The sequence below is a fragment of the Misgurnus anguillicaudatus genome, chromosome 2 (genome assembly GCF_027580225.2).
Source record: "Misgurnus anguillicaudatus chromosome 2, ASM2758022v2, whole genome shotgun sequence".
NCBI classification, from domain to species: domain Eukaryota; kingdom Metazoa; phylum Chordata; class Actinopteri; order Cypriniformes; family Cobitidae; genus Misgurnus; species Misgurnus anguillicaudatus.
The window spans coordinates 33,160,751-33,178,603 of record NC_073338.2 but is presented as its reverse complement, the minus strand read 5'-3'; the positions used below and the strand labels follow the sequence as shown (position 1 = coordinate 33,178,603).

Here is a 17,853-nt window from a genome sequence, read left to right as displayed (position 1 = left end):
CCTTTAACATCTCATAGGTACTTATAGTGCTTATAACACATTTAAAAACATCTTTTCTAAAGTACCCTAAATATAATTTTAAGCAAGTGACTACTGCTGACATCTGGCAAAACTATCAAGTTTTGAGATAATTTGTATAACAATAGTCAATATTTAATTGACACACACACAAAAAAAATTAAATAAATTCAAATTTGAATTGATTGATCTATCAAATTTTCTGCTGCTTAGACATATGACAACAATCCACTGCCCGTGCTAAGAATGATTAGAATTTGGTTTTGTTGACACATAGGTAATTGATTCAAATGGAGCTCCAGTGAGTTCAGCGGTTGTGTTGTTTTTAAAAGGCTTGAGCTCTGACAGAAATACGCCGAGAAGTATTGCAATTGGCGGCGAGCACAGTTTCCCATAGACCAATGTGTTGAACTCAGCTCCAAGCCTCTTGGATGTGAGATGACTGTTGAGCTAGTGGGAGAGGAGAGATAGCAGTGACCTTGCTGTGAACCCCTGCAAAAACTTGGATTATGTCTGGAGTACTTGGAGAAAATACTTAAATGAGCTTCGTGATATAGTGGGGTGGCTTACAGACATGGTTCTGAAATAAAGGGGAAAGGGTGAAAAGGAAATGTGAAAATAACTATAAAGGAGAACTATATGAATGCTATCACATCTCAAGCGCTAGTGAATCTGGCTGTCGGACTGCAGTTTGTACCTTAATGTATCAGTCTCAAGAAAATGTCTATAAAACAAGTTAAATGACTGTAATCTATATCCACGTCTGCTGTCAGGCTGGCACGATACTGCCACAAAACCTCCCTCATACACTGTAAACCTGAACAGTACAATGTACTCATTTAAAATGAGGAAACTGTACTCAGATCTGTGAAAAAAGTTTTATGTGTGTTCAACAATTTCCCTGCTTTGAGTTCTTAACATGGTGTAAACATAACATGGTGTTTTTAAATGAAGGTTTTTATTATGAAGAGAAAACATAATCTAAACACACATGGCCTGTGTGAAAAAAGTGCTTGCCGCCTAAACCCAATAACTGGTTGGGCCAACCATTGCAACAACAACTGCAATCAAGCGTTTGCGATAACTTGCAGAGAATCTGTTACAGCGTTGTGGAGGAGTTTTGGCCCACTCATCTTTGCAAAATTGTTGTAATTCAGCCACATTGGAGGGTTTTTGAGCATGAACGGCCTTCTTAAGGTCACACCACAGCATCTCAATAGGATTCAGGTCAGGACTTTGACTAGGCCATTCCAAAGTCTTCATTTTGTTTTCTTTAGCCATTCAGAGGTGGACTTGCTGGTGTGTTTTGGATCATTGTCCTGCTGCAGAACTCAAGTTCGCTTCAGCTTGAGGTCACAAACGGATGGCGGACATTGTCCTTCAGGATTTTTTCGTCAACAGCATAATTCCATTTTTCACAACAAGTCTTCCAGGTCCTCAAGCAGCAAAACTGCACCAGACCATCACACTACCACCACCATATTTTACTGTTGGTATGATGTTCTTTTTTGAAATGCTGTGTTACATAATGGGACACACACACCTTCCAAAAAGTTCAACTTTTGTCTCGTCAGTCGTCAGAGTATTTTCCTAAATGTCTTGGGGATCATCAAGATGTTTTTTGGCAAAACTGAGACGAGCCTTTATGTTCTTTTTGCTCAACAGGGGTTTTCTTCTTGGCACATTTTTGCCCAGTTTCTTTCTTATGGTGAAGTCATGAACACTGACCTTAACAGAGGCAAGTAAGGCCTGTAGTTCTTTGGATGTATATGTCTTTTGTGACCTCTTGGATGAGTCGTCGCTGCACTCTTGGGGTAATTTGGTCAGCCGGCCGGTCTTGAGAAGGTTCACCACTGTTCCATGTTTTTGCCATTTGTGGATAATGACTCTCACTGTGGTTCGCTGGAGTCCCCGAGCTTTAGAAAGGGCTTATAACCTTTTCCAGACTGATAGATCTCAATTACTTTCTCTTTCTCATTTGTTTCTGAATTTCTTTGAATCTCAACATGATGTGACTTCACTTTGTCAGGTCCTATTTAAGTGATTTCCTGATTGTGAACAGGTGTGGCAGTAATCAGGCCTGGGTGTGATAAACCACAGTTAAGTTATGTTTTAACGCAGAGGGGATCATTTGTTTTATGATCTGAAACATTAAAGTGTGACAAACGTGCAAAAAAATCAGGAAGGGGCCAACATGGTTAGTGAAGCCATTTCAAACTAAGAGCTTGGAGCAATGGTGGCTGGTGACTGTTTTTCCGAGGGGTGCAAATTCAAAATATGTTTTCGGAGTGCCATGTGTCTTGCTCGTGTTTTCAAAATATGGGTTTGTTGCGTCATGTGAACCATGTGCATCACTTGTTTTGTCAAAATAAATCGAAACCGAGTTGAAATACTCGCAAGACACTAATTTAACACTAAACTCTGATTACACATGAGATTAAGCGAGAATCTGGCAACCATGAGCATCTCTTTTAACATAAACTCTTTAAATGCGTCTGCAGCAGGCACTTATTTTGACATCACATTGACACGCCAAACCTATATTTTGAAATGATGAACCACACACGACGGGCTACATACATCTTGAGATGAGCTTTGCATCGTGTGGCCTCGAAAAAAGAAGTCACCGGCTACGGCTTGGAGTGAATGTAAAAAATGTTTGTCTTTTTTGTGTAAACTATGCATTGATGATCTGATTGGGTTAAACTTCAATGACCACTGACCATTGGCTTAGAAGCAGTGCAAACATATTTTTATTTTGCTAAAACAAAAAGAATCATGTGGCATGTGACGTCTCGGATTAGTCAACAGCATATTAACCAGTGGCGGCTTGTCACTGCTCATCTGAGGGGCGCAAATTCAAAATAAGTGTGTTGCTTGTGTTTTCAAAATATGTGTTTTTTGTGTCATGTGAACCATGTGCATCATGTGTTTAGTTAAAATAAGTGCCTGCTGCACACGCGTCAAAAGCATTTATGATAAAAGAGACGCTCACGTTCACAAAATACATGCAAGACAGTAAACTTTGATTACGCATGAGATTATGCGAGTATCTGGCAAACACAAGCGTCTCTTTAATCATAAACCTTTTAGACGCGTCTGCAGCAGGCACTTATTTTGACAAGACACGTGATGCATCACTCGACAAGCAGAACACATATTTTGAAGTTACGAACAACACACATGATGGGCTACATACATGTTGTGACGAACTTTGCATCAAAAAGAAGTCACCGGCCGCCACTGATGTTAACCTTTGTTTTGAACAGAAGCGTAGCTCAATTGGTAGAGCATTGGGTTAGCCATGGGTTCAATCCCAGGGAACACGCATACTGATTTAAAAAAACAAAATCTAGCTTGAATGCACTGCAAGTGACTGTGGATATGAAAGCGCTTGCCAAATGCATACATGTAAATGCAATTGAAACAGAGCATGTCGAAGTGCAAGTGTCAGATCCTCTAAATCATTATTGGAGGCCATGCAGGAGTCAGTTGTCAGTTATGACTAATGCTAGCTCTTCCGCTCTTCAAGATTACAGACCTATACTTTTGCCCTTCCCTCACGTTCCACTGTTCACCCAGCTATTTCTATAGTAATAAAAATTTCCCGTCCACAAGGACAAAACTAATGTTTAGGCTTTCGGCACCTCCTTCAATTACTCACACTTTTACGCTAACAGCATTGCATTTTAACAAGACCTTTTTGAGTCTAACTGTTTAATTTGGTAGCTAGCTGGCTTGTCTAGATACATAATGTGATACCACTAGTGTTTTGTTATTAATAATTTAGCCATGTATTATAATAAACATGTCATTTTGTTGTGCATTAGTGCAAATAGATGGTCCACACAACTGTTATGTTTCTAGCAACTAGGTTTATGGAACATTTTAATAGATGTGCTTGCCAAGGCAACTATCACAGTTACTGTTGCTCAAAGTTTGTTGTAAAAAAAACTCCATCTAACAACCATAGCTACATAGCAACACCCTAGCAACCACCCAAAATACCTTGCAACTGCATAGCAATGCCTTGACAACTTCTCAGAACCCTGAGCCGCCTACTGATTCAACAGTATTATCATTACTTCATATTTCTTCATAAAATTTATTACACAAAAAATTCCTAAGAAAATATCCTTAGGATTTCCCTTTTCAGCCAAGCTTGTTTGTTTAGAGAATGATAAGTTGGAAAAGGGGATAAAATTTATTAGGAATTCTCAATGGCTGCGTCACTGATTTCATCTCTTCCCGAAAACTGCAGATGCGGACCGTGTCTGTTTGGTAACCCCGGGGAAAACCATTCTTTACCATTCTTCAAACAGCCCCAAAGCTCACGACTCAGATGGTCTTGAGACCTCCTCCATGTTTACTCTGGCTCAGGATAGACTTTCAACTCTATCAGAGAGGAGAGGGTGACACTGACCCTTTCACTCACTGCCCAAATACCACAGGATCTGGAACCAAATCAACATTCAGTGTTAATATCATTATAAATGTACTGCTTATCATAAGGATTTATTATATTCACACATGCTTCTGTAATGATTCACTGGTAATGCAAACATATACAGTAAGATGTTAATAAAAATCTTCACTTTGGTTCTCCATGTGAAGGGTCTTACATAAAACTGACCTATCAAACACAAATGGACAAACCCATGTTTGTGTTTGTCATCTAGTGCTCCAAGGAGACACAATCTTCATTGCTTGGTCCAGGGATCATATATTTTTCAGTCTTTCAAATATCTTCTCCTCCTTCTGAAAACGCTTTGCTAGCCATGAATATTCTGTCTGTGATTTGTTTCTTGTCTTATCTGAAAATCTTTTATTAAGATAATTAGTTCATTTTAAAAATAGCATGTGTTGCCTAGAGAGCTCAAGTGAAGTTCACACACAGAAATATTTAAGGTATGTTTGGTATTGGGAAGAACATAGGATGTGAGTTTGAACAGCAATACTCTTTGGTGTTGATATATTGAAAGCTATAATCTTATATTTACATTACAATTTGTTTTGTATTTCAACTTTTCTATTATAGGCTACAATAATTAGTGTGGGGTATTGAAGTTAAACAACTTCAACTAGATTTATAAGTTGTTTTAATTTCATGCTGCATTTTTTTACAGTGACTGTAAACATTTCTGTAGAAATTACAGTATTACTGGGTATTACTGGCAACTAGCTGCCAGTAACTTACTGTAGATTTTACATTTATGTTATTTATCGGGAACAGTTTGTTCAAAGGTAAATAAACATGAAACATTTTCGGTCTTTATTTTCTACAGTAGTTACTGGCAACCAGCTGCATAATTATATGTGTATAAGCAATTTGTATTAAATAAAAATATTTAAAAAATACTTAAAGACAAGGAGCAGTTACGCATTTTACTTAAACTTTATAGAAATTAATTTTTTTATATAATTTAAATGCATTATTCAGATGTATTAATAGATTAACACTGTTGTAGTATTTTATTTCATATCTTAACTGCATCTATAGACCATTTTGCAAGATGTAAACAAATTAATCTCACGTAAAGTCGTGTTATAATCACGAAAAATTTGATTAATTTATTTGTGTCCATGGCACGAATTCAGCGTCTTTTTCGTGAATTTCTATAAATAGTTTTTCGTGTCCATGGCACGACTTTCTTTTTCATGTCATTTTATGTATTGTTTTCTCATAGTTTTTTCCTATTTTCTTACCATTGTCGCCAACTCTAACCCCAACTCCAGACGAGAATAGTTTTAAAAGTGAAATAAAAACATGTAGAAATCAATACATAACCCAAACATCCTAACCCAAACCCCAAATCTAACCCCAAGTGACAATGATTTAAAAATAGGGAAAAAAATGAGAAAACAACACAAAAAAGGACACGAAATTAAATGACACAAAAAAAAGAAGTCATGCCACTGACACGAAAAACTATTTATATAAATTCATGCGAGTAACAAGAAATAGACAATTGTGCTCAAGGCACGAAAAAAAGCTGAATTTTGTGCCATGGACATGAATAAATTAATCACATTTTCCGTGACTATAACACAACTTTCCATGAGATCAGGTTGCAGAAACTGGCCCAGAAGCACTTCCAGTTCACATTTCATTTACATTTAATATTTTCTGTTAGCTGTATTTTGTTCTAATATTAATTATAGTAATATTAATATTTAGTTAGTTTAGTGTTAAAAAAAATGAAACAGGAGGTGCTACTAGACCAGTGTTGTTTACATCTTGCAAAATGGTCTTAATTATACTGCCCTACAAAGCCAAAGCGCAGTAACTAGTCATTTGGTCAAAATTGAGTTAAAGGTGCAGTGTGTACATTTTAGCGGCATCATTGTGAATTGCAACCAACGGCTCAGTCCACTGCTCACCCCTCACTTTTGAAAGACATAGAGAAGCTTCTGTAGAAACATGGCCGCCCAAAATGGAGACTTCCATGTAAGGGGACCCTCGGTGTAAGTAGATAAAAACGTCTCATTCTAAGGTAATAAACACATAACGGGTCATTATGAAAGGTCTTTATACACCCCTGATAATATAGTTTGTATATTATTTTGCATTTCTGTCAAGAGATACTTCTAAAAATTACACACTGCACCTTTAAGGGTTAAAATGGTCTTTGTGAGATTTGTTGTGTCTTGTGACAAAGTCTTCTGGTTCAATTTTGTCGCATTTCAGAGAAACGTGTGTGCCAAAATTGCAGTAACATTTGTTTGACTGGCTGGTGTAAAAAACTTTAAGGGCATTTTTCTCGCTTTCAGTGTTTGCGTAGTTACTGCAATTATAGCCTTTGTAGGGCATTATATGTTCAAGTTAACTTGTTCCAATTTAATCAACGACATTAAAAAGAAACATAACCCTTTTAAAATTTCCAACCATCACCCAATGAAGCCATTAAACAATTCAAGCACTATAACTATCTTTGTTTTGGTTTTGTGGTTCCCTCCTTATAATATCTGGACATGCAATACCATGTTGAACCACAAGAAATGCTCATTCGCAAAGCGTCTTGCCAAAGGTTGCCACTCCTCATTCTCAATCACAAAGAGAAGAATTTACTCAAATCCTTTACGGATCCCAGCCCCATATAAACCTCATTGCAATATGTCTTACACTCAAGGCAGATACCCAGAATGCATCAGGATAAATCTTAATCAGCACTGGAGCTGTAGGTGACAGCAGAAGGCAGATGGAATGTAAAGTGACGTTAACGCAGTCTAACTGAATTCTGTCGGCCTATGCCAAACCTGTTATTAATGGTGTGAGTTTCAGAGGTTTGTGTTGTGGCTGGTACGTCTCTCTGAGGCAAAGAGGGCATATTCAGTTCAAAAGGGCAACAGAGAGCAACTATTTGCTCTGTAAAATTGCTGGTCTGGGCTGGCGTTACTGTGTTGCAATCGACAAACAGAAATAGAAGGAGAATAGCATGTGGAAACGCAGACTACGATTTTACGTGACACCGTAGAAAGAAAATACTGTATCATCCACATGATTCAATGTAAAAATAGTTGCACTGGCACCTTAAATAGGATGAGCATACTTCAACTTTTGTATTGAATGTATATATGATACACAATTATGACAGAGGGCTCTCTAATAGAAGAGGTGTTGTGTAAAATGTGTTTATCAGTGACAGGACGTGCTGTCTTTATCTTTGGCTCCCCAGCACCGCAAAGTAGACACAAAGTCACATCAGAGACCTCCAGTCTATTGGATTTGAGCTCATCAATCAGTTGTAAATCAAAGTGCAACTTTGAGGCAAAGATCAGCTCATTTATATGTCAAAGTTCACATGAACTAATAATTTATTTGGGCTGGGCTCGGCTTTAGCCAAGATTTTAAACATTGAAACTAAACCGGTTTACATGATCGTGCACTACAATAATGTTGCATAAAACCCAAGATCTACAAGGTTCAGCGTGTTAAAATTGTTTGAAGCAATGGTTTTAGTCACTGCCAAAAGTTTGTCTGACTTCTCAAAACTGCATGCTGCACATGCATGATTTAATAATTTTGTTTCAATTGTTATAAAGAAAAAAAATTATATAACAATGTGCATGAAAAATGTCATCATTAACTGCTGTTGAACTTATTTAGGTATGTATAGATAAATAACTTTAAAACAAAATAAAACTAAAAACATTTAAATAAAGGGGCTTAAAAGGTTCTTCACAGCGATGCCATATAGTATAAAGAACCATTCAGTCAAATGTTTGTTAAACAAGTATTTCTTTCATTATACATTTTATAATCTAAAGAACACACTAAAAAAATGATAAATTCAATTTACTCAATTTTTTAAGGTAAGCGGTTGCGATCAATTTATTTAAGCTACATTTAAACAAAAGGTTTTTGTTTTGTTTTGTATTTCAAATTTTTTGTTTAAATGTAGCTTAAATAAATTGATTGTACCACCCACCTTAAAAAAATTGAGTAAATTGAATGAATCATTTTTTCAGTGCACTTTTTACTACAAATAAAAAAAAATTTGAAACAGAAAGATTCTTCAGATGTTTCATTTTATTTTTATATGTATTTTTATTTAGCCAAAAATGGTTCTTTCTGTGGCATTGTGAAGGACCTTCATTTTTAAGAGTGGATTTGTGACCCATGAGCAAACACACTAAAAAAAATATTCATTGAATTTACTCAATTTTTTAAGGTAAGTGGTCGCAATCAATTTATTTAAGTTACATTTAAACAAAGAAAATTAGAAAAACAAAACAAAACAAAAAACTTTAGTTTAAATGTAGCTTAAATAAATTGATTGCATCCACCCACCCCAAACAAACTGAGTAAATTCAATGAATCATTTTGTCAGTGCATCTAGCTTTGATTTGTCAGCCCTTTGTGTAACTTGACGAGAAAATCTATAGAAAACAAAAGGTTTGTTTTGCTGTTCAAACAAAGCTGATTACATTAAAACATTTTTTAAACGTTTTAAATAAAAATAGTTCAGGCAAAAACACAAACTGTTTAGTTATGGCTCTTATTTATTGTTCCAGTGTTCAAGAACTAAAAAAAAACAAAATTTAGTTCGTATAGTTTAAACCAAAATAAATCTAACAATAAATGTCCTTCTCAACAATCTGTACACTGGAAAAAAGCAGGGAGAGTCAAGGGTTTGAGAACACCCAATATCATAAACGTTGTATTACTGATGAAGTCAATGAAAAAACACATCATGTACATCAATTGTTTTTGGTAATTACATTAAAATTATGTCCAGTGGTTGAAAACATTCATGTGAGGAGTATGGAAGAATCGCTCAGCACCTTACAATGCAAGGGGAGGAACACCAGACAATTTTTTCAACGGCTGAAAAACAAAATAAATCAAATCTATTCGGGAATCAAAATTACGCCTACAAAACACAACCATACAATACAAATACGTTAATTCAAATAAAATAGACAAACACCCTTTAAGAAACACACTACATTGCAGAAATAAATAATTGTATAAAGGAATCACAGGGAATGTGGCAAACTGCTTCTCGTGCCATTCACAATGCAATGCAATGTCCCTGTAACACACATGATTGTCAAATTGTCCAAAAATCATCATTCCTCTCTCACTGTAGTAGAATAATCATTAAACACGCTGCTTGTTTATAATTTATTACAAACTAAAATCTCTGAGGCTTTGGGTCAAGAGACTGAACTCATTCATTACTTAATAAAACTGGTTGGACATTTCACTTACTTATACATTGTGTCTGTGGCTTAAATGATGACTCAAAAGAAACCTTGTTCTTTTAGTACTGGGTGATTTTGAATACGAATTATTCTCTCTAAATGATCAAATAAATTGTGAAAGCTTTATTACCAGAAAAGTGTATATCTGAAACTGAAAGTAAAAAATAAAAATAGCATAGCAGACACTGATATTTGCACATCAATGTCATAACTTAGGTAGTCTAAAACAGCAAAACTTTTTTGTAGTTTTGTATTGTAACAAAATATGCATCAGAAAGAAATCCTGAGTGCTGTTTGTTCTAACAGAGATATTGTGTTGATGCTTTCAGTATTGTGTTTTTATCATTCCAGAACTATGAATGAATTGACTTGATTAGACCATTTTAATTTGAGAGTGATCTCTAGGAAAACGTGTAATCAAACAAGACATTACAAAAGTTCCTGTGATCTTTGATACCCTGTATTAAACCATCACAAAATAGTTCAACCTAATAAGAGCTTTTTTGTTTTTGTTTTTGTTTTTTTTATAAAGGAAGTGTGCAGATTAGTGAGCTGCATCCACACTGTGATGACATAATGCTTAAAACAAAAAGGCTTCATTCGTTTCTATTCTATTTGACACAATCTTTATTGACAAATATATGCATTATCCGAACAACTGTAGCTTAGCTTCATTAAATACGTTGGCATTCTTCAGTAAGACGACCTTGGTACTTTATCTTCAATTCCAGTTTCATAAAAGATCATCTATTTTTTTCTCCTCAGATCCCCACAATCTGGTCAAAAACATTGACTTTCCAGATGGGCAAGGTATCCGTTAGCATTAATATGTACAAATCTATTTTCAAAAAATAATTTTTGATCCACTTACTCCTGATGAGCAACACACAAGCTGCGAGCTCTGAAGATACCAAAGCCATTTTAAAGCTGACTCTCTCTTTCTCTCGTGTCCTCTAGTGCAGAATGATGCCGAAAGTCTCCATTATGGACATCCAGTCCGAGTATTCCACGGGTGAATCAAAAATTGGAGTATTTAGAACAGATGAAGTCTCTGATCTCGATCATTTACACACCAAGAATGGATGACAGCCCCACACACTGCTAGAACCAGCACAACGCCAAGGGATGCTCAATAAGAGAGCTGAAGGACGGCAAATGGCTCCCATCCCACAATGCCATGGTTCAGGCCAAGGCCATAGGGCACCAAGTGTCCCCTCTGACTGAGGTTGCCACGTCAGCTGTGGACGTCAAGCCTACATTCGTGTAGAGACTTTCCTGGCCAGGGTATTTTACCATGGAGCCTGTCGTGCCTGGAACTTCAATTTGGCCCACCAGCGTTGAAGAGTTGACCTGGATCAAACAGAATGTCTTTAAATGTGTAAGGCATACACATCTCATTAAAATGTCTAATGCACTCTATATGGATAAAACATGTAAAACAATTTTAGCTGCAAGGTTTGACCCATTATTTAATGCTAAAAATTAGATTTTACTGCACAATAAAAGCATTTCATGTCAACTTTAAGGTACACAAATGTGGTACTTTAAAAGAGAAAGATTTTATTAACTTACCGATGTCACAGGCACCTGTGTTGATGAAGGACTGTTTTTTGTGCACTCCTCTGAATTAGAGGAGGATGAGGAAGTCGGAGTCATGGGGACTGAACTACTTCCTGTGAATCATTTTAATGGGTTAGATGACCTTGAATACACCAAGATGGAAATGTACTGAAATGAAAGCTGTTTTATAACATACCAGATGATCCCTTAGTTTTGCTTAGGGCTTTTGGTTTTCTTTTCCTTGTCTGAATACCTTCTTTCTTCATGGCAAGGGGTCGAGGGACCTGAAAACAAAAATTACATTGATTTTAAAAATAGCCTAATTCTTTGTCTGTTTTTTAATATTCCAAAATAATCTATTAATATGAGCTTTTATTTTCAATATGTTTGTGTAACATACCCCGTGTAATTTTGTGTAAAGTCCACACGCGTTGCACACTGGCTCTCCCTCCGCGTTTCTGCGCCATAGTGTTGTAGTGCTCGTTTGGCAGTTTGCGCAAGAAAGACCCATTCTTCTCGAAGAAGGCTTGAGAAACAGAAATTTAATGTGAATAATAAATTATGATAAAACACCAAACAAAGAGAAAAAATTAAAACTTCTCACAGAAAATTTAATTTTGCTTGATTTAATTATCATTTACGGAATATAAGATCTACATTATATTTGAATAATTTCTTAAATACTTAATTAATTTTTTTTAAAAAAGCGATAATAACAAGTAGCTCAAATCATTCAATTATTATTAGTATTATTCGTTTATTTTTATTTACTTTTATTTCTATGAAAATACATAGGCCTACTCATTTTGTAGTCTAAACAACTATTGTCCATTCCCTTATGTAAACTTGAATAGCCAATAAAAATAGCGTTTATTATGGGAGTAGAGCGGTGAAGATGTTTCCAGATAACCTTTGGCTAGTGTTTGAAATAAAGAGGCAGGACAGTGAGTGGTGAAGTAGTTCGCTCCCCATTCGCTTCTGAGGTTTAATTAATGGTCGGCTGAGTCCATTCATTTTGCTGTACAGACCGCAGGCGTTACAGAGAAAGTGGCCCGTGCCGTCGCGTCTCCACAGCGGGGTGGACATTGCGCCGCAGTTCACGCACTCCCGACTCTCCATCATGTCATCCAGCAAATCTGAGACACACACACAAGCAGTCAAAATAACATTTACCATCAACTTTAATGTGCTTGCCAAACTGCACCAACTTAAGACTTAATTTAACATAATAGCATTAATGACAGATGTCTTCCATGTATCCCTTCTTTTCTTGCTTTTTAAGCTTTATTTTTAATAATGCTTACTGATTTGCCCTCACTGATTTTTTTGTATATAGGCCCTACGTGCTGCGTAATTCATATGACTTGCATATATATACTTTTTATTTATTCTTTACTAATATTGTTTAATAATTATTTTAACATTTGTAAAGTGATATGTGGATAATCTAATAAAAGGTTCTAGCCTACATCATAAATATCAGATATTCACATATTTTGTTAAAACAACTTTAAATCAAGCAAACTAAAAATACTTTCACTGTTTGCTTTTGTTTTTGATAATTCGCATTATCATTTTTATTAACTTTTAGTAATCACTAATTCTAACGTTTTACAAACTACACATAGGCCTTATACAATAAATACTTTCATGCATAACAAAACAAAAATAATACACTTTTTTTATAATAAATACAGCAATATAATAATATTGTATATTTGCGTGTACTGTAACCGAATTAACAAATTTCAAGCCTGCTGTATTAACTTGCAATTTGCAAACAAAGATATTCCACAGACAAAAGCCTGACGTGAATATAAAAAGCTAAACGTGAATATAAAAAGTTATAGTCCGAAAAAGACAGCTGACAAATGATAAATATAACCTACCTCCGTTTGGTCCTCTAATGGATAGCGGTGCGCTTCTGGATTGCAGGGAATGAATCATGGAGTTCTCAAAGGGTCCTGCTGGCCACGCGGCCGGTAACTGTGGTAGTTGCGGTGCAACATAATATGGACTTGTATAAGATCCACTTATCGGTCGTGAAAGATAGGACTGGTCTCGACTGTTCACAGTCAATGGATGTGTATAGCTGGTATCCCTCGAAGTGCCGTTGTTCATCGGCGGACTAGGTGAGTAGTGGAACCGGTTGGAGGTATGTGGACTTCCAGTGCTGTAAGACGGGCTCTCCGGCGCGGACTGTGACCAGACCGAGTGACTGCTGACCGCATGGCTCGGCTGCGATGACACGCTGGGTTGTAGGTACGACAAACTCGGTATCATCGTCCCAACTCGAGATGTAGGAACATACACAGGTGAATTAGGGTTGGAGTGCATATAACCGGCCGATGATGAGTCGTTATAACCGGCCTGACTCAGGGTCTGATACATGTCGGTAGGGTCCACAATAAGGCCTCCTTTATGTGCCTCCCTGGTGTGTCCACCTGAGATGATGAGTTTGTTGCTTTGGTCTAAGTCCGTAAAGAGTGTAACGTCGTCTGAACTGGGCAGGGCGTTGTTGGGATGCCCAAAGTGAACGTAGGAGTGTAGGGGCCTCCCCTCCGTGCGACGGGTTCCCACCGTATCCAGGTGCGTCGGAGGCGGCGATCTCAGTCGCTCCCTCCGGTCAGTGTTCAGGTAGCTCTGCTCAGCCGGAGAGCCTGGGCTGCTGCTGCTGGACACTTCGCGTTTGACCATGGACCAGCTATCGTCACCCAGGTCCATCCAGGATCCCTTTATATCTCACAGCGTTTGGAAAATTGAAGAGGCGCTGGAAATGACAACATAGATTTAATTATCTGCTGTATGGAAAATGGAGGGATATACAGCAAGAGATATAGAGAACAGGGTAAAGAAATGGAACGAATTTATAGATCTAAAAAGGTAACACTAAAATGTCAAATTTTACTACAGTGAGAAGTGCTCGGAACACCCAGCCAACAATTGTTATAACTGATACCAAATTACTGATAGTTTCCTAAAGGATTTATTCAAAATCCGAAGATATATTATTTTAAATTGTGCGCAAACGTGAAGACAATCACATTTATAGGCTATACGTGCAATGGTCACTTTTTATCACAGAGCCACAGTTTCTCTTCAGAAATGCGTAATGCTCAGTTACAAACATACCAAAATATTTCATGGTCATAATGGCAGTGTATAACTGTTGTAAAATTGAAGGTTCGGTTATATGACGTGAATGACTGAACAAAACTATTCCAAGTCATCACATGCGCACAACCCATTCAGGGCTTTACACTAAATATCTGAATCCATCCGTGTCATGAGCTCGTCCTCCCACTTGATGTATCATAATTACAAAAAAATCCAACACCGCGTAACAGATAGGAAACAAAACGTAATATGTCTTTGCAGAAAAGTGATAACCACTTGATAAGACTCACAACAGATAAGAGAGAGAGAAAGAGAGAGAGAGAGAGAGGCTGCGTAACAAAACAGTGATCGAAATCATTCTTCCCAACTGGCACCGACACCAGCACCAACAGTAAATGTTTAAAAAGAAACTTATAAGATGAAAAATTTGGTAAATAAAGTCATTACTAACCTATTGGTGGTTTGCCATAAGTTGGTGTTCGCAGGATCCAGCGGTTATGTGGTGGCAGCTCCTGAAGAACATTAGGAATGGAAGTTCTCCCTTCACTCGTGACGATGTTTAAGAGAGGAGGCGCCTCCTGTTGCTCCGAGACTCTGATTGGATTCTAGCTTGAGCAAACACATCTGCTCGACAGGGGTGCTGCTCTTCACTTTCCACCTTACTTAAGTTTTCATGTCCTTGATGGCCAGTGGGAAACTTATATCAAACTGCATTTTGAAAGGAAAAGTTTTAATTGCTTCAGGGAAATTTAGGGCAAAGTAATAGGCTATTTTCTTCCGGGAGTTTTTTTTATATAAACAGTGAAACACGGTGAACAATAAAGAATGAATAAATTGTTCAAATGTGACATTCAATAATTAACGGTATTTAAAGTATAACTATGTAATTTATAGCATTTATTTTTGTCATATACCATGTGGAGTGCTAGAGCTTTCCGTATAACGAGTTTAAGTCTTTGAAAATTATGGATTATATATTAAAAAGTCTAAAAATATATATTATTGCATTTTCGATTATAAAAATCCTAATCGTTATCTAAATAATGCTAATATCTTCGGAATTATATTTTGGGCAATAATTGTTTTATTCTATGTCCTTCTGTATTATGAACGAGAGTAATAAAATATTTTTTTACTGGTATTTGAAGTTGAACATTGTCTGCAAATGTCGGTCGTTGCTAATTAGTTCATCTAAGACGATGGGTCATCGTTTAGGATTGTAAAGGACTACACAAACACCCAGCGGGCAATAGGCATTACTGAGTACTTCACTTTGAACAGGTGATAATTCATTCAAGCAGAATATACATTGTATTGTGACCTGATCAGGTGTTGGACGATGTCAATTGGATTAATCATTGTAGAAGTCTTGATGGTTTTTTACTTCTTTCCCCAATGTTATCTAAACAAAGATTTAAACAAAAAATAAAGTAAATTATTTTTCAGAAAAGCTTTTCATCTGTTCACGCTGTTAATACAATTTAATAAGCTCTACAAGCATATACAATAAATACAACATAAAGTAATTGTAAAAAAAATATTTTTAGTAATGTTATGCGCTAAAACTAATTTTACATGCAAATAAATAATTTAGGTAACACTTTACAACAAGGTTGCATTTTTTTACTTTCAATAAATGCATTAGCTAACGTAAAAAAAGCAATATAGTTTTTATCATTTATTTATCTTTGTTAATGTTTGTTAATGACAATACAGTTATTGATGTTAGTTTATGGTGCAACTTTTGTATTAGTAACTGCTGAAATTAACATGAACAAAGATTAATAAATGCTGCAGACGTATTTATCATTCATGCTAACTAATGCTATCAAAATATATTGCTTTATATAGTTTATGTTACATTATTATTATTTATTTTTTTATTTTATTTAACACTTCTTATTTATCATGATAACACGTATAGCTTTTTTACTATTACTATTTTATTTTCCTTAAGTCTTCATTGCAGAACTTCCGCTCTCTTGTTTCTGTATGAGAAAAAAATATATATAAGTTCAACGTAAATGGGGGATAAAAACATAATTCATTTGCATCGGCTCATTTGCAGTACGGACGCTATCCAGACAATTTCCATAGGAGTGTGTGAATGCCTGATCCGGGCGTCAGTCTGCTGTCTGTCCTGTAGTGATTTGACAGATGAGCCATGATGTGTGTCTGTCTGATAATAAAGATCCACAAAGATAGTGGCATCAAATTGTCTGCCGTCTTCACAAGAGATAATCAGATTTTACATGTTATAGGAAACGGTCCAAATCACATTATGTATATCAGAATTTAGGAGATTTTTAAATAATATGATTTTTTTTTAGAACCAATCAAAACAATTCTTCTCGCTGATTTTGCTGCAGTAAGCTATAATAATATATGCATATTATAGCATAAACACATATATAATGTCGTAGCTAAGGAATATAAAATTAGGTTAATTTAACCATCAACAACAAATAATAATCTATAATAACATATTTAAATTATTAATAAAAATACAATAAATAATATATTTTCTGCTTTATTTGCATGCAGTAATCTGTTGTAAATACATTTTTAATTTACAATTTTAAATGAACATGTAGGTTAATTTGCCTTACAAATAAACCAGAACGGAGGCAATATAGGGATTCCCATGTAAATAAGTGAAATATAGTAAGCAAGGCTGTTTCAATCAAGGCACAAACATTTTTATAATAGTGTGCAACGCTCACAAAGTAAATCGAAATCATCTATACAACCGGCTGTTTATTATTTTGAAACGAAAAAGCAAATATAACATCACCGCTAATTGAAATTTAGATCAATAAACAGAAAACAGTTTAAAAAAATCGGATTTCTATGAAAATCACAGTTTAAATGTATTTACAGTAAAGACGGCTTTTCAACAATATTTCACACTATTTAATACTTTCTAGGCCACAGCAAAGTTGGTCTTTATCAAAGTGTCTCATGCGTACTTTGACCCCGCAATGTAAAAACGAATTCAACGAGCACAATATAGGGACGCAATCAATGTTTGCGCCAATAAAGTCTCTTAAACAGATAAAACAACCGCACGGATTAATGACTCAAAAATTCAAACAAGAAGAATATAAAAACATTGTTATTATTATTATTATTATTATTGTGGTTGTTTTCTCGTTAAAATAGTGTGTGGTCTTTAGTGGAGTTTGTACTATTATTTATTTCACAATAAACGAATTATACAGTCAGAAAATCCATATATTAATTATTAATCACCCCCAATTTTTGAAAAATAAAAGAATTGAATTATACAGTCAGAAAATCCATATATTAATTATTAATCACCCCCAATTTTAGAAAAATAAAAAAATTTTACTAGTTAATATTTTAATATATACTTTTAGAAATATTTAATATCTATCCTTTCACATATAGTGCCAATTTGTTTTTTCTCCCTTTGATAGATGGCTCAAG

General features: G+C 35.6%; 1 protein-coding gene across 1 annotated transcript; it reads right to left on the bottom strand.

Annotated features, from left to right (window-relative positions):
- Nucleotides 1-9,003: 9,003 nt before the first annotated feature.
- Nucleotides 9,004-15,117, bottom strand: gata6 (GATA binding protein 6). Its single transcript, XM_073853968.1, has 7 exons — nt 14,855-15,117; nt 13,176-14,056; nt 12,257-12,422; nt 11,687-11,813; nt 11,483-11,570; nt 11,299-11,399; nt 9,004-11,076 (listed from the first exon to the last, which is right to left on the bottom strand). Exons 2-7 carry the CDS (start codon nt 14,008-14,010, stop codon nt 10,909-10,911), a joined length of 1,485 nt encoding a protein of 494 aa, XP_073710069.1. The 5' UTR covers nt 14,011-14,056; nt 14,855-15,117; the 3' UTR covers nt 9,004-10,908.
- Between the last annotated feature and the right edge of the window lie 2,736 nt (nt 15,118-17,853).

Coding starts and splice junctions, on each gene's coding strand:
- gata6 (XM_073853968.1), bottom strand. CDS start 14,010: ATGGACCTGGGTGACGATAGCTGGTCCATGGTCAAACGCGAAGTGTCC. Junction 12,423..13,175: donor CATTAGAGGACCAAACGGAG/GTAGGTTATATT, acceptor TGTGTGTCTCAG/ATTTGCTGGATGACATGATG. Junction 11,814..12,256: donor ATTAAACCTCAGAAGCGAAT/GGGGAGCGAACT, acceptor TCTGTTTCTCAA/GCCTTCTTCGAGAAGAATGG.